The 26,110-nt window shown below is 39.4% G+C and overlaps 1 protein-coding gene across 4 annotated transcripts in view; it reads right to left on the bottom strand.

Annotated features, from left to right (window-relative positions):
- LOC131225561 (midasin) overlaps positions 1–26,110 on the bottom strand; it is a 135,122-nt gene that overhangs the window by 35,540 nt on the left and 73,472 nt on the right. For all 4 annotated transcript variants that reach the window (XM_058221106.1, XM_058221108.1, XM_058221109.1 and 1 more), the window contains exons 27-38: positions 7,319–7,417; positions 7,097–7,197; positions 6,915–7,004; positions 6,754–6,819; positions 6,464–6,628; positions 6,106–6,313; positions 5,123–6,021; positions 3,481–5,040; positions 3,213–3,402; positions 3,039–3,104; positions 1,575–1,657; positions 1,248–1,487 (exon numbers count right to left, since the gene is read on the bottom strand). In XM_058221106.1, the coding sequence (XP_058077089.1) occupies positions 1,248–1,487; positions 1,575–1,657; positions 3,039–3,104; positions 3,213–3,402; positions 3,481–5,040; positions 5,123–6,021; positions 6,106–6,313; positions 6,464–6,628; positions 6,754–6,819; positions 6,915–7,004; positions 7,097–7,197; positions 7,319–7,417 (3,767 nt within the window). The remainder of the gene's footprint in view (positions 1–1,247; positions 1,488–1,574; positions 1,658–3,038; positions 3,105–3,212; positions 3,403–3,480; positions 5,041–5,122; positions 6,022–6,105; positions 6,314–6,463; positions 6,629–6,753; positions 6,820–6,914; positions 7,005–7,096; positions 7,198–7,318; positions 7,418–26,110) is intronic.

Genomic DNA, 26,110 nt, shown 5'->3' with positions numbered 1-26,110 from the left:
AATATTGATGATTCTAATAGTGATATTGATACGTTGGCGATACTTAGCGATACATTGCTGATACCTGGAATTTCTAATACAGCATTATTGGTATCGCTACCAGTGTTATCGGTATCACTGAGCTAGAGATAAAGATAATATCGGAGATATTTCGATAATATCGGAGATAATTCGAACACTGCACACAACTAACTTTCTCAAACAAATGACTGCAAAATATCACACAGGATTGTTCGGAGTATCGGTACACCACAAGTTTCGTTGGCCGGGGATACAGAAACAATACCGATACCACAGATAATATCACTGATAACCGGAGATGTAAGGAAACATGGGGAAAACAGTGGAATTTTTCAGTGAAACTTCAAGGGATGCTAAAATACACATATTTGCACATTTAGGAACCAAAAAGTTGCAAAAGGAATGTATACAAAGTTTCCATTTAACGAGGCTTAAAAGCATGCGTTGTCGTAAGAAATTAATCCATCCATTCAACTATCCCATCTCTATCCATCCAACCTTCCATCCTAACATCCATAGATATTTCAGAATGTGGACAACACAATATTTCTCCAAAAAATCGTCAACAATTGGAAAAGAAATGAAAGATTGTGGTCTCGATACCGCCTATATTACGATTACGATGATATCACAATATTATCGATATTATCGTCGACAAATTGAACACTGCATACAACCATGTATCCATTTAAAAAAATTGAAATGGAATTTTTTTTTCAATAAACAGTTTTTTAGCGATATCGATACATTGGCGACATTATCGAAATATCACCAATACACCAATGATAAAAGCGACACCTGGAATTTACACAGTTGAAATTATTGGCAATACATTAGCAATATTGATACATTGGCAATACAAGTGAGACCTAGAATTTACACAATCGAAAATATTGGCGATACTTAGTGATACATCGCCAATGCCAGGAATTTCTAATGCTACCAATGTTATCAGCATCGCTAGCAGCATTATTAGTATCACCGAGCTAGATATACATATAATATCAGGGATATTTCGATAATAATGGGGATACTTCGAACGGTGACAGGAAAGAAGGAAACTGTTATTGATAACACGCATAAATAAAAACTGAGATATTTTAAACACATGACACTCTGAAAGAAGGCAGTTCAATGTACTCCACTAGTTATTTGCCTCACAAAGCCACTGCAATAAAAGTGGAAAAGAGAAGACTATGGCAACTTGCCATTTAATTTGACCTTACCAGACAAAGATCTTTCGTATCAACCAAAACGCTCTCTGATAATTCTTGAAGCAAATCCATGTCTAGGGAAAAGCTCTTGTTGTCAAGTAAAGGAAGAGTCTCCAGCCAACTATCAAAACCTGCCTTTCTACACAACAACTCAGGGCAGAAAGCACAACAAAAGGATGCTGAATTTTCATCTGTCTTTTCTGAGGCACCTTCCAGATGTTGTCTTTCATATTCAAACCTTTCTACAAGCATCTGCAAGAAATACAGCTAATACATTCAAAGTAGAAAAGCTCCAAACAAACAATGCCTTGACCACCACAAATCTGGTGAAACACAAACCTGATGTATCTCTTCTAACTGACAAACAATATCGGCATCCTCTTGACCACCCCTTATTGAAATATATGATGACATGCAAACACCTAAGCATTATGCAATAAAAAGTTCTCATGAAAACTGATAGCCACAAGCATCAACAAGAAATGAGCAAGAAATCATAAGAAAAAAGATCTTCAGAGTTATCTTCTGCACAAATGCATTTAATTTTCATGTCAAAATCAGCCAATGATAAAATAAAAAATAAAAGACCAAGCTACTAAATTAGTTTCATAATAGAAAGCAGAGTTGATAAAAGAAATACACACATCAAGGTGAGAAGCAAGAGCCCATCAACCAGACATGTATGAACAACCATGAACAGAAGTTGCTATTAGAAATCCACGAGAAGGTGGTTGATGGTCAGAATTTTTTCTTTTGCCACTACCCATGCGAAAACAACTGCCCTTGGGGAACAGGAGAAAACAATATGAAGATGGTTGATGGTCAGGATTTTCTCTTTTGCCACTGACCATGCAAAAATAACTGCCCTTGCAGAATGCGATAATGCCAAATATAAGCATAGGCTGACATTACCATCTTTTTTTTTTTTTTTTTAAAGGTGACATTTCAATCATCTGTACTTCTAAGGAATCAATAGAAGCATACGAATGATTTCCCAATAGGGAAACTTCCTTCGCCAACTATCAGCAGATGAGAGGTTGGAATAACATGATGCATGAGCTAATATAAAAAAAAAGGAAATAGAGACCAACTATTGAATGTCTAACAAAGAATTAGAAGAGCAATCTGATGTGTTTTCTTTGAATACTAGTAGATATTGCATGTACAATGTATATGGAGAGTGAGAAAGTAGTTTACAAGACAGTGGGGCGGGGAGTTGTAAAAAGCAGGTCATTGTGATGGAAGCTTCACTTGCATTGTTAAATTACCTAAATACTGTTTATTTTGGTTTAAAATCCTGCCCATGTTCCCAAACAAAGCTTAATTTAAGCAACTTTGAAAGTAATCACATATGAATTTTTGCCCCTGGCTATTCTCATTATATATAGTAGAGATTGCTGTCTGGCTGTTACCAACATTGGGTGAGAAGTGTTTCTGTTGGAACCCAAAATCAAGGGTTGACAGAGCACTCTTTATGATTTTAAGCAGATGAACACAATACAATTATGAAATTATAGAGTTGTTTACCCCATAATTTTCCCCTTTCAGTTTGCATCCTTTTTTCCCTGTCTTTTTTTCTTCTTTTATTGATAGAAGTATCCATCATTGATCAAAATAAGAAAAGAAGCAAAAGGAAAACTAAGATGATAGTATAAAATTGTCACCATGCTTGAGGCAAGGCTCCCTTTTCAAAGGGTTTCAAACAGAGGCAGCAAATGTTTGGTACAAACAAATGAGACCACCACGTTTAAAAGGGCAACACAAAGCAATAAGCAAAAAGAAGTAATAGAACCGAGAAAATACCTTCCACTGCTAGGCGTCGCAGTTCTGTATTAGCAGATGCAACAGCCTTTACTAGGCAATCGTTCCCTGCAAAGAGAAGATGTGTACAAACTAAAAGAATGAAGGGGGAAAAAAAAAAAGAAGAAGAAGAAGAAGAAGGAAAAAGAGTAAATCGACAAGGCTAAAAAATCATACCAGACCAAAACTGCTTCCATGATTTCAATGTTGTGGGCCAAATTGAATCACAGAATCCTAAAAGCTGCTGCATTTTGGAATATACATCAGCTGAAGATGGCAAAAATGGATGACCACCATAAGCCCACAACATGGACTTCGGTGAATTGAAGTTCTGGGATGAAACTGCATCCAGATTCCTACTCTCCACCTAAATCAGAGACAATGGTTACATCTAATGACAGAAACTTCAACAGAAAATGAACCAGAATAAAAAAGGATACCATACCAGAAAAGCGTCAACTGTAACTGGAAAGATACTCCGCAATTTTATTACATCCTTCTTCAGAGAACGCCAAGATATGAGCAAGCAGTCAAACTGGGCTGAGGTAACACCCTTCCAAAAGGATGTATGTCGTTCAAGAAGATCAGTGTACAACTGAACAAGTAAATCAAAGCAAGGGGACTCCACAATTGCATTAAGAACCTCTTCTTCCAACTGTCTCAGAGCTTTCAAGAAAGGCAAGGCCCAGGAATGGACTATTGTTTTACTGTCGGAATACTCATCTTCAGTATTCCACTGCTGAAAACTAAGCCGTAGCAAGCTCACAGAGTGGATAGCATTGAATAGATGCTTTCGCGATGTTTCCAATGCATCATTTGAAGCAGCCAATTCAACCAACTCCAATGAAAGCAGAGGTAGAGGTTGTGCATCAACATTAATTTGAAGATGAGCAGTAATCTCTCTCCAGCAATGCACTATACAACTCCAAATTGGATGATTTCTTTCTTTTTCAAGTATAGCCAGAAACGAATTGAAAAAGCAGCAGTATGGCTGCAAATGAGAACTATACCATTTAAACCAGAGAGCATGTGACATGAGGTTACTTTCAGTGGCCTGTTCAATGGTCCAGTTGGCGGCAAAGAAAAGCATCCTATTGGTCAGCTCCAAATCAAACTTGGCAAGACCCATGTTATTGATACCATGCTCTTTAAAAGCATTCGGAAACAGAGTCTGGCGTATAATCTGCACAGGAATTACTGACGGCTGGAGTTTCATGCAATCATTCAAGAAAGCCCCAGAGTGACCATCAGAAATTACAGAACCTACAGGTACCAACAGACTTTTGTTGACTAAAATATTTAGTTTGTATGCAGCACACTGTGCCCCCAAGAACTCCAAATACATGCAATTTTGTTTGATACAAGATTCCTTCGAGTATGACAGGAAGTTCCTTAACTTCATTGGAGCAGGCCATCCCCCTGGTCGAGATAAGGAACATCCTGACTGTATATCTGAGTTAGGCAACTCAATCCCTGATAAATAGGAAAGTTTCACATGCTTAACAATATCCCTTCCTACCAACTCACCTAACGAAGAGAGGTACGTATGCTCCCAACTTAGGTGGAGGCTCCATCTAGGCATATTACCATTCATGAGAAGCTGCTGGAATAAGTGAACCCAGCGAGTGAGCTCAAGAAGGCTAATACATATTCCAAGATGCGATCCTGCATCTCTAGCATACATATGTGCTTGGGCCATCGCATCAACCAACCCATATACAGGGATACCAGATAGAACTAAGAATCTCTTCAGATCTCTTGCCTCCACCTCTGTGCAATCAAAGCAACTAGCACTATCTAGTAATGAATATGGTTCCATCATATATATTTCAACTCCTCTATTCCGCATTGCTCTAGAGATTTCACCATCCCTCGGGTTAACAGTGAGAAACATTCGGAATTTTGGATGGGCATGAAGCACCACTGGTTTGCCATCCACAAGCCCACACTCGTTAACAGTGATTGCTCCACTTGGTTCCACTAAAGAGTTGATCCTATCAAGAACCTGCACAAGTAAATTACATACCTTCTAATGAGCATCTGAAAGGACAAACACTAATGAAAAAGAATAGGTATGAAAAACATACAGTTGGGTTGCAAAGATTTGCATTCTCCAGAACAATCCATTCACCACGCTCAATAGCCTTAATTAATCCTCCACTGACCCATTCAAACTTTGGTGAAAATGATTGCATTCTGTTATTTTCCTGTAGCTCTAAGATCTTCTTCAGGCATTTATTCAGATCTTTTTCTGACCAAGATACAGGTAAGTGGTACTTCTCCAAGTCAAGCTTCAGCATTTCAATTATCTCAACCAATGGACCCAGAAAATAGCCAGACTCACTCTTCCAATGCTCAGCAAACTTGGAATCAAAACCTGAATAAGAAGTATGATTCGTACTCGACATGAAAGCCAGCCATTTGGCAATTAAATCCTTCCGTTCAGAAATTAGTGCCTCCGGTGAAGATTCTAAGCGCAAACTGCAATACTCATCAATGTAGCACTGGACCTGGGCTATGATCGCATGACAATTGCGGAAGGTACTGTATTGCTCAAAGCAACCAAGCAACTCAGAAATATCGGTTCCAGATGAAAGATTTAGCTCAGTCAATGCATTGCCTGTGAGTTGAGCAAGTAATCTAATCAGCGAGGTTTTCCCAGATGATGATGGGCCAACCAAGATGCACAACCACTGATGTTGTACACATTGCAGAGCAGCTTCTAAGCTGTGACTGATCCCTGGGAATACAATGAGCTGGCTTTTGAAGATTTTACTTGGCTGAAAATGATTTCTTTCAACAAATGCACTCCCCACAACCAAATATTTTGGATTGATCTGCACTCGTGGATAGTTATTTATAAATGATTTCACCCCAAAAACCTCCTCATAAAGTTTCAGGACTTCCTTGCGATCTGCCAGTGTACGCATTCTTTGAAGATATACAATGCTTAGAAAACAATCAACTTTTGATTTCTCAGGTGCACCTAAATGTCAGATTGCAAAAATCAGAAGCACAGTTCTTGAGACAAAGCAAGGGACATGGAATACAAGTGATAAAGAGATCTTACGTTCCATGATTTGACATGACCGAATAACATCCCGAAGATTGAACTCCCACGGCGAGCCATCTAGACCAAATTTGCGAAATAACATGGTATCCTCATGAATCCGGCTGTTAAAGCAAATCAACTTGGAAAGTAATGATCTTGGAATTGATGGATAGAGTGAACTGCAAATGAAAAGGTGATCATCCTCAACTAATTCGTCGACATAAACCTGCAACATAACATACATATTTACCAACATTAATGATGATGCCTAGAATCGAGGAATAAATAGACAAGCATAGTCAATTGCCACCATCACCATTCACCAGTTTAATTCATATCCAAAATTAGCCACTAATACTGTTTAAGAAAAATGCACCTTAGTGAAACGATTGAGAAAGGACTTTGGGAGGCCCTTTCTTCCACCACCCTGACATGAAGGATTCTGACAGGCAAAAACTCTGAATGATGGCGGACACTTGAAAGTAAGCCCCAATTCTGGAACATAAACCTCAGCACGATGGTCTAAAATAGCATTCAAACCCTGAACGAAAAATCAAGTAAAAGAAGATAGACTGAGAAGGCTGCCAATGAGTACCATGAAGCAAGCTGAAAAGGGTCAAGAGATAACAATCAGTAATCAACAAGGAAACAGGGAATGAAAAATACCTCCAAGACAGATTGTGGAGCAAGATTAAGTTCATCCAATAGAACCCAGCTACCATTCTTTAGAGCCTACATAGATAAACAATGGCAGGAAAATCTCATTCTGGTGTTCCATAATAAAACAGAATCTCATAACAAATTCCAGTCACTAAAGAAATTTAAACCTGCAGAAGAATTCCATCGGACCAAGCAAATTTCATCCCTTTGTCACCCTCAACCGGCAAGTCTGATCCCAAAAGATCCATGATGTCAGTCTGTAGCAGACAAACACCAGTGAGAAATGAGACAGGTTATGTTAACATGTCTCTAGCAGTATCATCGTTAACAAGTATAATATTCCATTAACCTGCTCAGAAAGGTTTATCCGGACAACAGTGTTCCCAGAGAAATTGCCAAGTGCAAGAACTAAACTTGTTTTCCCAACACCAGGACTACCTTCCAATAAGACTGAAAAAATATAGGCAGAACTCAAGATATAACAACAAATAAACCCAGTCTTTCAAGAAAAACAAGAGGAGGCCAAAATTTCATCTTAGGGTAATAGAGCTTAGTGTATGAGAAAACAAACCAGGCTTTGAAAGTTGCAATGCTCGCAGTACCCGCAAGGCATTTCTACATGTAGTTGGTGCAAAGAACTCGAATCCTTCATGCTTACACTCCTTATAACCTGAGGGTAGATGAGTTGATGCAAGGACATAAGAAATGACAAAGCCTTAATCTAATGAACTCAAGTAGCTCATTAAAAATAAATTAGTAAACAAATTCACCCCTTATGCTTTGATAGCTTTTGCTGTCTACAGTGACAATATAAAAAAAAAAGTTAATATGCAATCACAATTTCTAATGCTCACCAAGATGCCAGAGCAAGAGAAGAAATAAGCCATGAGACAAAGCAGATAGCAAGGACAACTAGATAAAAGCAAACACAGAGCAACTGGTTCTTTTCTTCATCCCCTCTTCCTCGCAATCTCAATCTCTCTTCTTTCTTCCAAACCCTAACAACTGGTTCTAAAGAAGAAGAAAATGACTGGTCCAGAATTTGGGTCCTACAATTGTCAAATCATGGGGACCAAAGTCCAATGATCCACACCGTGGGATCTCAACATAGATATGTATTTAAGTATTATGGTGTGTAGTTCATGGTGATCGAGACCGTTGATCTTGTAGGTTGTCTCATGGATGGGCTAGAGCTCCCAAATGGTGGTGATTGTGATCCTAACCGAGTAGCTGCTTTGTTATGAACTCTATATATTTCATTTGGGTAACTACTAAATTTCTCTAAGATTTCCATTATCTTTAATCAGTCATCTGTATGTAGGTGATTGATAAGAAGGCAAATGCCATTAGAGTACCTTGATTTACGGGCCATGCATGGTCATGACATCCCACCAAGAGCAGTGGACCTAGTTAGTGTATTCATCCGCATTTGCAGCCTGCATAATGGAGATATTAAGTGCACCTATCATAGTAAGCCTTCCGAATATAGAGGAATTATTGGAAACATTGTTTGTATGAGCAGGGACCAATTGATGGGGATATCACGTGCACTCACGCCGCCCCCCCTATGCACGTACGCCAGAAGGAGGGCCCCACCGTCGATCTAGATCGATGACGACGTCCAAGAAGGGCCTCCTACCTAGAAGACAAAGTTTTGATTCAAAAGAGTGGGCCCATTAGCCAAGAAAAGCCCATTATGGGATCTCATGACCGTGGCCCACTAGTCAGATTGATTTCATATATTAGGTTTTGCTTATTAATGTTATTTAGAACATTATGGACGCTTTAGATTTCTTTGATTAGTTTTTATTTTGGTTTACTTCATCGCTAAGTAATAGGTTGCGCACATGGCGCGAGTTTTGGGATATAGGGTTTTCTTATAAATAGGCACCCCTTGTAGCTTTTTTTTTAATTGATTGAAGATTAATAAAAATTCTGCATTTTCCTACTCTTTGAGTTGTGAAGCCTAATTGGGTGCGAAGCCCTCCCTTCATCGAAGGGTTAATTACCGTAGTGCGAAGCCACATCTATCCCGATTCACCCCCATCCATCGTCATCTCTACTACCCATCTCCTATCATCGCTTCTTCTCATCTCACCCCATCATCTACACTTTGAATCAATCATTTATTGCAGCAATTCCCCTCTCCACAGCAGAATTTCAGAATCTGGCCCTACAGAAGGGCTGAAACTTCGGCGGAACACCACGCACAAACCGTACATCGAATCGAGCTGAGATTTGGAGGTTTTGGAGTCCATCCCTGGCCGACCAGGGCCAAAGTGGCCTTTTTCTGAATAGTGGGCCCCACACACGTGCGGCTGAGATCACGCGCATGTGCGTTTGGGCCATTGTTGTTGTCCACGCATGCGGTACTTCTCTAGTTCGTCTCTCTCCTCTCTTTCACTCCGCTTTCACCCAAAATCCATAAACTTAACCCTAATTTACTCAAATCTCCAATTTTATGCCCCTTTTCTTATCCTAGGGTTCCTTAATTTGAAATTAGTGAATCCCTTGGATTAGGGACTGATTACTATGCATGAGTGGATGATTATTTCTTATCTTTGAGTATCGTTTGGTTCATAATTTTTATTGATCCAGCCCTATCATGTGTAGGCCTGGACCCGCATAGATTCCCCTTAATTGAATGTTTGGACTTTCATGTGGGATAAGAAATTTGTGTAATTGTTTCTGAACTAACGTGATCTTAAGCCTGAAATCTTGCATATCATATTTAATTTTCATGTCCTGCATCAAATTTGGTATCAGAGATTAGGGTTCTTATAGGGGAATGCATTACATGTTTAGGGTTTGGTTGTTTATGTCCATTACGCATCAATTCTCATCATATATGGCTGTTTAGAGGTCCATAAACCCTAACATAAGCTGCTGAAATTTTCTATTATCCCCTTATTTGAATTATTTTAGAAATTAACTTAGTTTTCTATTTATAGGTTTAGAAATTTCCTTTTCTATTTTTTAGAAACTTTCTTAATCTGTTTTTAGAAACTAATTTCCTTTCCTTTTTCTTTTTTAGAAAGTAGTTTACTTTCCTTTTTCTTTTTTAGAAACTAACTTACTTTCTATTTTTAGAAACTTTCCTTTTTCTTTTTCTTTAGAAACTAGGTTGTTTTTTTTTTTTAAAGAAACTTTTTAATTTGTTTTTTTTTTAGAAGCTTTCCTAATTTGTTTCTTTAGAAACTTTCCTAATTTGTTTTTAGAAACTAGGTTACTTTTCTTTAGAAACTTTCCTAATTTGTTTTTTTTTTAGAAACTCTCCTAATTTGTTTTTCTTAGAAACTTTCCTTCTTCGTTTTTAGAAACTAGGTTGTTTCTTTAAAAATAAAATAAATAAATAAATAAATAAAACATTCTTATATTTTGACAACTATATTGCTGAATTTTGGTTGGCACCCTACACTAAACATGGAACAATTGCAAGAGTCACTAAACAAGCTGTCCCAAAAGTTGGGGTTTGTGATTAAGCCCTTGGAAAGGGACCAATACTTGGAACAACTTGATGTGCGCATTACCCGACTAAAGACCATCGCCAGGACAAACCCCACCATTAGGGTAGATGTCCCATCTCAAGAAGGTGGTCTGGTGGATAGACCAATGAATGGAGTTGGTGAAGGAATCAATTATGGGTGTGCACCCGTGCACCCATCCCATGAGAGACATCAAGATCACTATTTTGAGGGGTACAACATGTACGGACTTGTGGCTGGAGAGAGTGCACCAAACGCTAGTGTAGAGTTACCCACTGAGGTCATTTCGATAATGGATGAGTTACGTAATGTCTTTCCTGATGATCTACCGGATAAGTCTCCCCCTAGGAGGGATATAGAGCACACCAGAACATGGGACACCGTAATACCTACAGCCGAATTTGCGTTTAATAGTTCTGTCGATAGGTCCACAGGTCTCAGTCCTTATGAAGCCGTTACTGTTTATAAACCTGGGAAACCTATTAATCTTGTCCCTATGTCACTGTCCCATAGGGTGTCAGAGCCTGCGGAGTCTTTTGCGCATCACATTCATTCATGGCATCAAGAAATTAGGCAGAAGATCACTACTAGTAATGAACATTACAAATTTTCTGCAAACCAACATAAACGTTTTAAGGAATTCAATATTGGAGACTCTGTGATAGTCTACATCTGGCCCAAACGGTACCCTCTGGGGGCCGTTCGTAAGTTACATGCGCGTAGCACTGGACCCTTCAAAATTATAAACCAAAAGGATCTCAATGCGTATGAGGTAGATCTTCCACCTTCTATGGGAATTAGTTCCACATTCAACGTGGAGGATCTAGTTACTTTTCAGAGGACCACGAATACTTTGTCCGGCTCTTCGCCTACCAGTCCTCATTCCCCATATTTATCCCTTGAACCATGGCCCCTTCTCGACCCATTTTCTCAACCACTACCTCCCATACTCACTCTTCCTAACATTTCTTTCCAGCCTCTACCTCCCATACCTTCCCTTCCCGAACCATTTTCCCAACCTATATGTCTCATACCTACCCAACCCATTTTCCCAGCCTCTACCTCCCATACCTACCTGTCCCGACACATTTTTTCAGCCTCTACGTCTCATACCTACCCTTCCCAACCCATTTTTCCAGCCTCTACCTCCCATATCTACCCATCCCGACCCATCTTCCCATCCTCAACCTCCCATACCTATCCTTCCTGACCCATTTTCCCAGCCTCTACCTCCCATACCTAACCTTCACACACCCAAAAAGGAAATAGAGAATATCCTGGACTATCAAATAATTTCAACGTCAGACGGCGGGTTTCAGAAGTACCTGGTTAAATGGAAGTCACGCCCAGCTTCAGACAGCATGTGGCTCATTGAGGAGGAGCTTCAGAGACTTGATCCTGACATCCTGGAGCGGTTCATGAGTTTTATTTCGCCAGTGGCGAAATCTTCACAGCCGGGGAGAACTGATGGGGACATCACGCGTACTCACGCCGCCCCCCCTACGCACGTACGCCAGGAGGGCCCCACTATCGATTTGAATCGATGAAGATGTCCAGGAAAGGCCTCCTACATAGAAGACGAAGTTTTGATTCAAAAGAGTGGGCCCATTAGCCAAGAAAAGCCCATCATGGGATCTCATGATCGTGTCCTATTAGTCAGATTGATTTCATATTTTAGGTTTTGCTTATTAATGTTATTTAGAACATCATGGGCGCTTTAGATTTCTTTGATTAGTTTTTATTTTGGTTTACTTCATCGCCAAGTAATAGGTTGGGCACATAGCGCGAGTTTTGGGGTATACGGTTTTCTTATAAATAGGCACCCCTTGTAGCTTTTTTTTTTAATTGATTGAAGATTAATAAAAAAAAATTGCGTTTTCCTACTCTCTGAGTTGTGAAGCCTAATTGGGTGCGAAGCCCTCTCTTCATCAAAGGGTTAACTACCGTGGTGCGAAGCCACATCTATCCCGATTCACCCCCATCCATCGCCATCTCTACTACCCATCTTCTACGATCCCTTCTTCTCATCTCACCCCATCATCTATATTTTGAATCAATCATCTATTGCAGCAATTCTCCTCCCCACAGCAGAATTTCAGAATCTGGCCCTACAGGAGGGCTGAAACTTCGGCGGAGCACCACGCACAAACCGTACATCGGATCGAGCTGAGATTTGGGGGTTTTGGAGTCTATCCCTGGCCGACCAGGGCCAAAGTGGCCTTTTTCTGAATAGTGGGCCCCACACATGTGCGGCCGAGATCACACGCATGTGCGTCTGGGCCACGCGTGCGGTACTTCTCTAGTTTGTCTCTCTCCTCTCTTTCACTCCGCTTTTACCCAAAATCCCTAAACCTAACCCTAATTTACTCAAATCTCCAATTTTATGCCCCTTTTCTTATCGTAGGGTTCCTTGATTTGAAATTGGTGAATCCCTTGGATTAGGGACTGATTACTATGCATGAGTGGATGATTATTTCTTATCTTTGAGTATCGTTTGGTTCATAATTTTTATTGATCCAGCCCTATCATGTGTAGGCCTGGACCCGCATAGATTCCCCTTAATTGAATGTTTGGACTTTCATGTGGGATATGGAATTTGTGTAATTGTTTCTGAATTAACGTGATCTTAAGCCTGAAATCTTGCATATCATATTTAATTTTTTTGTCCTGCATCACCAATGTTATCGTATTGCTTTCTGATTCAGTAAATCTCTCTCTCTCTAAAATGTGAGTGTGTGTGTAATATGAAAAGTTTTTAAGTAAATCAAATCCCTCCCAACTCTCCCTCCGTAAATCAAATCCCTCCCCTCCCTCTGACGACATTTTTAAAAGGGAAGAGCCTTTCTCATATTTTATGAGCAAAAGGATACAAAGAAAAGAAAATTTTTGAATAAAAAACGAATAATAATAATTGATTTTTTAAGTATTTTTTGGGCCCATTTACGCAGTCTACAATTATCTTACGATTCGATACGATTATCATACAATAATCGTACGATTATTTAGGATTTACAATTTGGGTGTACTATTTGAATTGTACAACTCATATCGTGAATCGTACGATTTTGATAACATTGGTAGGGACCATACTCAATCATCTAGACCATTGATTTGGTTGATTCCATAACAAATGATCTGTGCTCCAAAATCTCCTAGATTTGAAAATCCTAATGTCCCAATCTTTAGCTTTTCTTCATTGAATGTGGATCGCTGCTTCCCTGATTCCTTAATTGTGTATTTGCAGGCCACCGATCTGAAGGTTAAGATAGATCCATCAACGGAGTATGATGCATCTACTGGGGGCACATCTACAATGGAAACACTCATACAAAATGCAGCCACAGTGCATGATGGGATATGCCCCATAACATGAAGATCATCTGGCTCAAATAACAGGCCAGCTCACCCATCAAGGGAGTCATGCACGTATGTTGAGGGTTGACCATCAGCAAGTTCTACAAACAGTCCGTTATTCCTAAACTTATACCCCAACTAATGAGTTCAGCCACCTGATTTTCGGTCCTGTCATCAACTGTGGGGCACACCAGTGCACTGCTTGATCATCCACAACATTTTTTTATAACACATTCTATTTGAAGAGAAACAGACAGAATACATACTTACAATACTCTTTAGTTGTATAGCGAAACATGGCCAATCAATTGATCTTGTGGCTCCACATATCCATCTCAAACTTGATGGGCCACAATGTATAATTCACATTTGTCGAAAAAATCTAACCGTCCAATCAATAGGCTACAGCATTCACAGTCGAGATTGCAACCAAGCTCATCATGGATTGCTTAACTATTATTGGGAGATCGCGTATTAGCTTAAGTTGGTAAATAAGTTTGGTTTCTGCTAATGATCGCAGTTTGTTTAGTGATAGAATTTGTGTTTGATTTAGTTTCCTTTTTTTATTCTCCTTTTGTAATCATGATTAGGCTAGTTTCTAATCATGTTTATCCTTTGTAATCTGTTCTGTCGTTAAATAGAATGGGAAGAGAGAGGACCTCTCACCCTTCCCACATTTCCTTTCTTTCACTTCTCCCCATCTTTTCTTATGTCCTCTTCTTTGGTTTTCACATGGCATAAGAGCTCTACTAATCCCATCTCTTTGCTTTTCTTCCCTTCTCCACTTTCCCAACCTCTGGTAATGGTTGAGCCACTTCTTCAGCCTCCATTTTGAAGGGTCTTCCATCTTTTTTTCTTTTTCTTTTTGTTTTTTGTTTATCCTATAAGTTGGTGTAAGTGAGACAGGTTTTTCTCCATCATCACCCTATAAATGCATTTGGAATGCATCAAAATTCATCTGGAAGGGCTTTCTCCTCCAGCCGGTCTCCCTGGGAGTAGAAACGGCATTATCTTAGGCTACAAATCTCACCAGAGAAGCTTCAGTAACCCTTTTACAGCACTAGAATTGAGTTCCAGCCCTTTTCCGACACCGAATTTATGTCTGCTTCTCTCCATCTTCACCAGAACCTTTTCTCGAAACAAGATCTGTCATTGTAAGCTCCTGTAGTTGCCGGATTCAATCACCAGCAGCAGATCTTAGCCCATAAGTCCTACCGTCACCAGATTTCAACCCTAATACCATTTTCTGCACGAGATATGAACCTAGAAGCCGTTGTTGTCCCCAGAATCCATTCCTTATGACATAAAAGAGCCTAGAAGCCCCTGCCGTTGCCGGATTCCATTCCCAATATCACTAGAGGCCCCAGATCTAAACCCGGAAGCCCCTACCATTGCCGGATTTTTGCCCGGAGGCCTCCATTATCGCTGGAACTGCCTTATGGGGCACTTGGACCACCATCAACAATCAGATTTGGTCTTTCGACCAATTTTTCTCCTGAATCTGACATGCAATCCTCCATCGGACACTCAATCTGCCTCCAACACCTTCGCCAAGCACCAGAAGTTTATTTCAAACCATTGTTTTGCTTCCTTCTAGCACTCCTTATCATCCATACTTTTTATTATTCTCTAAATGGGAGATAAAAAACGAACCCATATACCATCTGCACAAATGGGCAGCCCTAGTCTTACAATTACAATAGTAAAACTAGATGTCACAGATTATCAAGAGTGGTCCCAACTCCAAGCAGCCCGAATGTATATTGGAGCACAAATAAAAAAAGATTGGAATACATTCCAGGAACCAAGAAACAACCCCATCAAGATAATCCCATTTATGATGAGTGGGAAAGTGAGGATAGGCTCGTGATGTCTTGGTTGCTCAATTCTATACAACCTGACCTTAGTCGTGGCCCCTATTTTAAAGACTGTAAATGGTGTGTATTGGATAAAGTAACCAAAATGTACTCTCACCAAGAAGACTTGACCCATCTCTACCAACTTCACACAGAGATTAACAATCTCAAACATAGTGATGGATCCATAGAAGGGTACATTGCTAACTTGAACCAAATAAGGGAAGAATTAGATAACTACCCAAAAACTATACTAGACTTGGAAGATTTGAAAAAATCAAATAACAAAACTGACTCTTTAAGTTTCTCGTTGGTCTCCGTTCGGACTTCGAACCTCAACAGATACAGATTCTTGGAAGGGAATCTCGTACTTCCCTCATATACATATATATATATATATATATAAAGAGAGAGAGAGAGAGAGAGAGAGAGAGAGAGAGGAATGCTCACCTGCACACCAGTTCTCATGAGAACTCCTGAGAACTTTTTCAGAACTCATCACACGTGATGTGGGCCCAACATCTGAATTGTCCATGTGATGCAGCACCCCATGAAACCCCCAAGGCACGAATTTTACCCTTATCCAAAACTTTGGTGGGCCATGGAAAAAGGAAACGGTTTACTCCTTTGATTTGTCTCTCTCTTTTGCCATGGCCCACCAAAGTTTTGGATAAGGGTAAAAGTCGGGCCCCAGGGGTTTCATGGGGTGCTGCATCACATGGACGGTTCAGATTTTAGGCCCATATCACGTGTGATGAGTTCTGAAAAAGTTTTCATGAGTTCTCGTGAGAACTGGTGCGCATGTGATATATATATATATATATATATATATATATATATAGAGAGAGAGAGAGAGAGAGAGAGAGAGAGAGAGAGAGAGAGAGACTAGACATAAAAATGTTTTTCAAGTTGCCCTTCAAGAATGATCTACCTAGACTACAAATTCTAAATGTGTTAAAGGGCAAGGAAATAGATGAGTAAATGTGGATAAAGACGGCTCAAGTGTACACATTATGGACAAAGACATCATGTAAATGAATATTGTTGGATTCTTGATCCCAACCTTCAGCGAAAGGAACTAAGAATGAAATCTTTCACTAATGTTTGCACTATTGAAGAATCTTCCGCTCATATGAATCGACACCCAAGGGACAAAATTATTAGTGAACTATAACAACAAGTGGCAGCTCTCCAAGCCTCTCTTTCCGTTACTAATCAAATAGGGCAGACAGGTACTTTTGCAACTACGAATCATGTTTCTCAGACATCCTGGGTCATTCATTTAGGGGCTTCAGATCACATGACAGGTTCGACTGGTTGATGGATATATTTCCTATTTTCCTATTTCTAGTAATATTAGATTGGCATATGGTTCTCTTTAAAGATCTAGGAAAGGGAACTTTCCACCTTTCTAATTCACTATCTGTTTCATTTGTAGTTCATATTCACATGTTTCCATCTAATCTTTCCTTCTATTGATCCTAACCAAACAACTGAATTGTTGTGTCATTGCTTATCTATTGCATTGTGTTATTCAGGATCTCATAACGGAGCAGATGAGTGCTGGTGGTCATAAGGATCAAGGGCTTTATTTTCTAAATAAAGAAAGATGGTTATGCTCATGTTTTTGCTTCCGACAGAGAATAAAAATCGGGTGACTCTCTAGCACACCCACCTAGGTCATTTATCTTTAAAGTCTCATGCTTTTGTTTTCTATTCCTAGATGTTTAATAAAAGTGATAAATTAAATGTGAAACTTGTTAATAGTCCAAGCATTGTTGGACTAATTTCCCATTGGGTAATATAAAGACTTTGCATCAATTTCAACTTATCCATTCAGACATATAGAGACCTGCCCCTCTAGTTTTTGTATGTCATCAATTATTTCTGATCATTTATTGATGATTACTCACGATTTAAATGGGTTTATCTTCTAAAAAGTCATGACGAAGTCCCATTGATTATAAAGATGTTTCATCAAATAGTTTCTATCAAGTACAACACCAAAATTAAAACATTTTGGTTCAACAATGTCAGAGAATTTTTACACCATGATTTATAGAAATATTACATAGATCATGGAATCGAATTCCAATCCTCGTGCCCTTATATGCCACAATAAAACAACGTAGCTAAATGCAAAAATCTCCAGTTATTAAAGGTAACCCAGGCATGTCAGTACCAAAAGTGTATTGGGATGAAGCTATCCTCCCCGTTACCTATATAAACATTTGGCCTCTGACGAATTTTTTTAAAAGGTAACTATCCGTTACAAGTCATGTAACCTCATGTGATGAGGACATCGAGCACCATACTAGAGAAGAAAGGCTGAGCCAGTCTCCTTATGGTTAGACGACCATTACATGGGGCCCATTTGGCCCAATTCACATTCCTAGCCACATTGAAGACCCCATGTGCATGTTCATGCATCTTTGAAGACCCCACACAGGAAAGATACACACGGGTTGCATATAGGAGCTTGATGGACACGATGAACGGACCGTTGGATCATCATCATCGGACATCTTGATCGTGAACCCCCATGAGCCACAAAATAGTTTAGTTATTTAGATTATTTACATGCTTCGCTATTTTTGGTATAACTTATATTTGGGTTGATATTAAGGAGTTCAGAACAACTTTTAATTTATTAAACGTCTTTATGTTGAGAATATTATCTGGGAGCGCCTTTTTGTAAAAGGTCTTTTCTAAGACTATAAAAGAAAAAAGGAAGTGTGTGGAGCCTTAATGCCATTATTTTGAAAAAAAAAATTTATGTTTTCTCTTTCTCAATGTGATTTGGAGCTTGGGTGTGGTGTGATTCCATTCCCCATTCAACGGAGTTGCGAGGCTTCCATCTACCATCTTCGTTCTCTCTTCCTTTCAATCCAAAAGAGGTATTTTCCTAAAAACTTCATTTCTCTTCTTCATTTCCTATCTAAAACTATCCAAATCATCTTTTTCTTCAACTTTTCATCATCCAACTTCAACCCTAAACGAAATTAACCATTGAGGACCCCAAAATCCCCAACTTACCTTCATCGAAAATCATAATTCCCATCTACCAATACCTAAATCCATCAATCCCCTTAACCAATTCACTCTTTATTCCTAATTTCATCTTTTCCCCAAATTCTAAAAAACCCTAATTCCAAAATTCCCAATTCGCATGAACCCAAAATTTTCAATTTTCATATTCTTCCCCTCCTAAGCCTTATCATAGAACCTAAAAGTCAGTCCCTTGAGTGTGGAATGTACCTATGCTAAATTGGAAGTTCTATCCTTCCATCAGGCTTAATTTTAATTGATTTATGTGATTTCTTAGCATGCGGGCATGTGATTTAGGTTAAATCAGATTTCATTTCTTATTATTTACTCTTAATTATGTGGTGGGTTAGCATCATTTGTTTATTAAATTACTTTATTGACTTTCTCATAATATCAATGTTGCGTGCTAGGATTAAATCATGTGTCCTACATCATGTTACATGCGTCTATACGGGTTGCCACGTGTGGGCCCCCTTTTGGTACTTTCCCTCCTTGAAACCCTACCTAATCCCTAGATCCCTAACTCCCGAAATCCCCAAATCTCAATCCCAAAACCCTAACGAAAATCAAATTTTTTTTTTAATAAATTCATTCCTCAAACATGATTTTATTAGCGCCATTGTTTTCTCACGTGGTTGTTGCACTACCCACACTAGATTAGAAGACCCTACTTCCAAGTGGGCCACTCTCGGAAAACTTTATATTTTCATGCACCACGTATGTGATAGCCCCGGCCATTTGCATTACAAATCTGGATTTTTTGAATCTATGGATATGTTTAGTTTTACATGTTGAATGCTGAAATAAATGTGTAATTGATCTCACATCTTGCATCCTATGTTAGTTTCAATCATCCTACATCATCATGCCTTTATTTATACTACTAGCAAAAGTGTTTGGATGTACTTATTGCTTTAAATAGCAGTAGCGTATTACATAGAGTTCACCCTCTGTAGCGTGTAGCTTAACGTGTAGCGTAAGCTACATGATACTTCTTTTTTATTTAAAAAAAGAAAAAATATCATAAATAATTAGGAAAAAACAATATATATATATATATGCCTAAAAGATCATTCATTTTTCCAAGTAGATAAGCATGTACAAACAAGTATTAATCATCATTTATCAAAAGCCAATTCACATACACAAACCAAATCAAATTATTATCATATCAACTTTTTAAGCAAACTATAATTAATAATGTCTAATTAAAACCACAAGTCACAGATATGAAAATAAATTAAAATCTAATAGTATAATTATTAATTACCTTTAAAAAAATATTAAAAAATACAAAATATAATTACCATTAATTTTTGTTTTTAAAAAGGCATAGCACACGCTACATATGCTATGGTTTATGCTATTTGCTAATGCTATGGAGCGTCGTAGCTAAGCTACGCTACGGGCGCTATTCAAAATATTGGATGCATCTACTTTGATCAGCTTCTTGGACCATCCCACACCAAACTAGAGCCACAATCAATCCAATTTGTACTCTTACGGTACTCAAACTCTCAAAAGGGATACAAGTGTTACTATCTTGTGAATCAGAAAAGGTACATTTCTAAAAATGTCACATTTTTTTGCAAACATGTTTTATTTCAGTTCAGGAGACAGCGTACACACTCTTTCTACTTTGCTTCCCCTTCCTACCACACCAAACTAGGACACTAGGACCACATTCAATAAAATTTGTAGTCTTACAATAATCAAACTCTCAAAAGGGGTACAAGTGTTACCATCCTATGAATCAAGAAAAGGTACATTTTTTAAAATGTCACATTCTTTGCAAACATGCCTTATTTTAGTTCACAAGATGGTACACACACTCTTTCTACTCTACATCCCCTTCCTATCATAGACAAATCTCATATTAAAGAAGTACGACATTCCACTATAACCAAAGAACTAAATGTCTATTTTCGAAGGAAGAAATTTCCTAGTCTTCCCAATCACCACCATTCTTCAAAGTTTGAACCAGAACAAATGGATATCCCAATTGCCATTTGAAAAGAAACTCGACCGTGCACACAACATTCTATTGGTAATTATGTCTCATATAAGAATCTTTCTCCTCCTTATCAATCTTATCTTTCATTTATATTATATGTATCTATCCCCACCAAGATTGTAGAAACGACCCTACATGGAGATCAACCATGGTTGACGAGATGTCTACACTTGAAAAATAGCATACTTGGGAATTAGTCACTCTCCCATCAGGCAAACATCTCATAGGGTGCAAATGGGCGTTTAGTTGATAGAACCATTGCAAGACACAAAGCACAGCTAGTTGTTAAGGGCTTCACCCGAAAACATGAGGATTATTACGATGAAACTTCTACTCCGATAGCAAAGTTAAACTCAATTCACATTCTCATATATATTGCTCTCAACTATAACTGGCAATCAGGTGAAATTGATATTCCGAGCAATATATCACTAGTTGGTGAGTCGCCTCATTTATCTTACTTAACTCGTCCAGACATCTCTCATGTTGTTGGAATTGTAAATCAGTTTATGCAACAGCCCCCTCATCATCATCTTGAAGTAGTCTGTCGAATTGTTCGTAATTTAAAAGTTGCAATTGGTATGGGTTCGTCCTCTGATAGGTGTTTTAACACGGTATTCTACATTTGTGGGGGTAATTTGGTTACATGGAAAAGTAAGAAGCAATCCGTTGTTGCTCGTTCCTCTACGGTACTGAAGTCGAAAATTACTTCATTCAAGAAAAATTAGCTGCCAAGCTCCTAGATACACCCTTTGTTCCTTCACAAGATCAATTAGATGATATCTTCACCAAAGCTAAGTCAAAAATTCACCTCAAGGCCATTAATGTCAAGCTCAACAAGAACAATATTCATATGCCAGCTTTAGAGGGAGTGTTAAGTTCCAGATATTGTTGCGATGAACTGTACTCTTGCAGTGCACCATATTAACTTACTCTTACAGTGCACCATATTAAACAATCAATTTAATGATAGAATGTGTTTGATTTAGTTACCACTTTTATTCCCCTTTTGTAACCATGATTGGGGTTGGGCACTAATCATGTTGATCCGTCGTGTTTTTCTCTTTTTCTTTTTAGAGATAATAACCATTTTTTTAAGACGCTCGCAAGGAGTGAGCAAAGAATATAACACCAAACTAACAAAATCAAACGAGGGCAGCAGAAGCGGCCTTTACATGAATAACCTAACCCTGTAAAAGATCTTTGACTTTTCGAATAACCTCCTCCATCCCAACCGAATACTCCTAAAACAACACCCATTCCTACACCCTCCAAATAGCCCATATCACAACCATAAGGAGAAGTCTCCGGATAGCTTTACCAGATTTCCCCACTCCACCATACCATGCTTAAAGAAGATCCTCTACCGTCAACGACATCACCCAATTGGTCTGGAACAATGAGAGGATGTGGCTCCATACCATATTAGTAAAGGAACGGTGGATAAAGAGATGGTCGATCAACTCCTCAAGTCCTCATTATCCATGCACAACAAACATATATTAGGAAGGAACATGGCACTTCTCTGTGACAGGTTAAGATAGTCCAGCCAGAGCCTAGCCAATGACAAGTTAAGATAGTCTAGCTCAACCCCAACCCGAAACATTTATACAAAACCCAGCCCGAGCCTGAGCCCGAGCCCTAAAGAACTTTCGTAAAGTGAAGTTTAGGTGGGCACCTACCTCCGGCATGTTTCACTGAAGATATCTAATCTGTTCATTTGGTGGGCCTCGTGGTCAAGAAGAGAGGTTGGCCTATCGCAATGGCAAAAGATGATGCTACTGCAATGGCCGAAGGCTACTGCTACAATGGAGGTAATGGCTTGGTTGGCTGGAGCACAAAGAGACATGGGGGAGAGGAGCATGGAGAGAGATGAGAGGAGTGGGTTGGAGGTGTAATGGAGACAGAGATGGAATCGTGGTGTTGGAGGTGAAAAAGAGACGGAAGTGAGATCGTAGGGTTGGAGGTGAGAGAGAGACAGAAAAAGGACAGTGTATTGTATGAGTACTTCATTGAATGCCGATGGAGGCTGCCATCTCAAGTAGGCGCCACAATATTGTTTATGTGAAGTCCACTCCGACCACAACATGTGTCACCCTATATTAGGTACAAGGCAGAAAAATCAGCCCTATTCGTGTTTTAGGTGGACCACATGATTGAAAACAATGTACAGGGTAACGCTCACCCTCCAAACTATTTCTCCGTGTGGCCCACCTGAATAATGGATAGGCATGATGTTTGGGTGTCAGGCTTAAGTTTTAACGTGGTATCTAATTGTTGGAGTGGATTTTATATAATTCTCACAATGGGCCCCATACATATCAAGGGTGGACATCTCTCTTCTAATCGTTTCCCTTAGTGTCGTCCACCTAAATCACGGGTCAACCTAATTTTTTTGTCTATGGCAATAACTTGGAATTACGCATCTAATAGTCGGAATGGATTCTACATAATGCATTATGGTATGTCCCATAAAGAATTAAGTATGGCCATCGCTCTCCCAATCGTACAGGTCTTCTCAGGGGGGAGAGAGAAAATTATAGAAATGCAAACCCTTGAATTTATGGGCCCACCATGATGTGTATTTAAGATCTGCTCCATCCATTAAATGTGTAGTCCAAATTTAGCCCTATGAAGAAAATCGCATGCTGAATTGTCATTCGGGTGGGCCACACCAATAAAATAAAAAATAAAAAACAGTTACGAGAGATACGTCCACCCTTGTTTCTTACAGGAACCACCGTGATGATTATATAAAATCCACTCTAACCATTAGATGCCACACCAATATGTTGGCATAAAGCCAAAATATCAAGTCCATCCATGATTCATGTGGGCCACACTAAGGGAAATAGTTCGAAGGGTGAGCATTGTCATTTATACTATTTCAATCATGTGGCCTACTTAAATTACGGATGGAGCTAATTTTTTATCCATGGGCCAAACATTCTGTGACACACCTAATGGTCGGGGTGGAGTTTACATCAACATCAAGGTGAAGCCCACCCAAGCCACGACCCACTTACCTACAAAATATACAAAAATCTCCTCGAGACGCTCACCTCGTTATATATGTACATTTGAATGTGTACATATGAAACAACTCATCTCTAGATACCCACCTTTCAGTTTTTTATGGGCCCACTATGATGTGTATACTAGAACCACGCCGACCATCAGATGTTTGATCTTATTTTATGGCCATAGACAAAAAACCAAGATGAAATGTTATTTTGGTGGGCCGCACCAAAGGAAATAGTTGAGAAAGAAATGTCCACCCTTGATATTTATAGGCACCACCGTGATGATTATATAAAATCAACTCCAACCATTAGATGCAACACAATAGATTAGGTCAGGGGCCCAAACATCAGGCCTATCAATTATTTAGGTGGACTAAATGAATGGAAACAAATTAGAGAGTGACAGTTGCCCGGTACATTGTTTCCAACCATGTGGTCCACCTGAAACAACGATGGGGCTTATGTTTGGTCCTTGGCCCTAACATGTGGTGAAAAACTTGGTGGTCGGGTTGGATCTTACATAAACACCATGGTCGGGACCACCCAAGCCGGCAACTCCTCTTACCAAGGGTCAAATCATTTTCCCTCCTTTTGTTTTTCGCTCCTTTGCTCACGAAAAGTTTTGAATTTACTTTTTAAAACTTTTACGGCGTCAGGCCTAGTTGATTGGCTTTTGGCCATCCTATTCCAAGCCCAACATAAATGAGATACAGGCTTGAAATATAAGCCTGAGCCCAACCCTCAGGCTTGATTCTCTAACCCAAGCCCAGCCCGCCTGGCCCAGAAGCCCGACAAACCAACCCGGCCCATTGACACCCCTAGCCGAGGAGGACCTTGTCCCCACACATTGACCTCAAAGCCGCACAAACTTCTTCCTCCACTATAGGCCTTTCAAGCAATGACACCTCATCTTTGGGAATCTTATTAAATTGAATGTTATCCAACTTTAGTCTCCCCCACTTAACAGCGGACAACAGACTCACGTAATAGGAAGTGATATTTTGTCCTTGTCCAAGTTCGAGAACCATTAATTAACAGACTAGGGATCCTTTAACCTTGAGCCCGAGCAATAGCAATACTGTGGAAGAAGCAAGTATTGTTATCACCCTCTTTAAGCCATAGAAGAAAGTATTCTTATCACCCTCTTTAAGCCATAGAGACCTAGACCTTTGCCACCATTTGATCTCCACTTCTTTGGCCTTTTGTGTGTATCTAAAGGATAGAGTGTTCCTCTTATCCCTACCTTCCACCGAAAGGATCCCACTCATTTAAAAGATCCAACTAGTGGATCTGTTTAGCTATATTTTCGAACTCAGCCTCCCTTTCCCCAAGGAAGTCTTTCCGCCATATCTTTAGCCTTTCTTTCAATAATTTTAGATTTCTATGTAATATGAAGCCAGTTTAACCGTGCACAGCAAAAGATCACCACCAATCTACCACTAATTGCTCAAAATTGTCTATCTCCAACCATGATGCTTCGAATCTGAAGGGTCTTAGACCCCAATTCTCATCCAGTACTTGAAGAACGATGATTAGAGACTAGTCTCAGGAGGCCGTGTTGGTTCGCTAAAGGGAATTTTTCAATCCAGTCTGCCAAGGCCAAAAATCTGTTCAAACGAGACAATAGCATTCTCCTACCCATTTGACCAAGAAAATTTGGCCCCACCCAAGTGAAGATCCACCAACTAGTTACGATTAACCCACTCGGAAAGAGCAACCATACTTTCAGTCCAGACTTTTCATACAAGAATTGCACAACATTGAATCCCTCGCCAACAGACCAAGGGCCTTCCCGTTTCTTATCGAACTCCTCCCACAATTGATTACGCGGCCTTTTTAGACATGGGTCATACAATGAATCTTGTAGTGCAGAAGTTAAAAAAAAAAAAAAAAAAAAAAAAAAAAAAAAAAAAAAAAAAAAAAAAAAACCCTCCAAAGAAAGAATCAATCTTTCTCCATTTATCAGATTCACATGGACCCAATCTTCATTTTTAATTCCCCAAATAGAATCTAGCATACCTGGAGAGAAGGTCTAGAACTTGGACTCTTGTCGTGAAATAATGTCGGCCTTTGCTTTCTTGCAGACTTTCTTAACTTGTGCCCTTTTAACACTGCTCCCCAAGCCTCTCACATTCAACGACATAATTAGCATTGATCACCACCTTTGCCCGATCTCGCCCGTTTTCCATTGCTTGCCTTGATCACAATGTCGTAATTGATGCATACGCCACATATCCTTCTCCCCCTTAGCCTCTCCCACCCTGTTTCTCAACTTAGGGCCAAAGTAGGCCCATTGCACCTTCAACTTCCTACCTCCAAAACTCTGTGTGTAACATCTTGATTGCACGAGCTAGCTCCTCCTCTGAGCTCATTCGTACATATAAAACCCCTACAAGTTGTGTATCTGTTTCTTTGAATGACAACCTCCATAATTGTGCCTGCACTTCCAAACAACCTGGAGAGGTTGATGGGTAGCCACCAATCCGTGAATCCTTCAACATACATTGTCGGGTACCCAGAAAGGTTAAAGCTCCAGCAATCCATCTACTCCGCTGCTGCTTTTTCTTCCACACTGATTCCCAT

The sequence above is a fragment of the Magnolia sinica genome, chromosome 14 (genome assembly GCF_029962835.1).
Source record: "Magnolia sinica isolate HGM2019 chromosome 14, MsV1, whole genome shotgun sequence".
In the NCBI taxonomy this organism is placed as follows: domain Eukaryota; kingdom Viridiplantae; phylum Streptophyta; class Magnoliopsida; order Magnoliales; family Magnoliaceae; genus Magnolia; species Magnolia sinica.
This window is presented reverse-complemented; position numbering and strand designations above follow the sequence as displayed.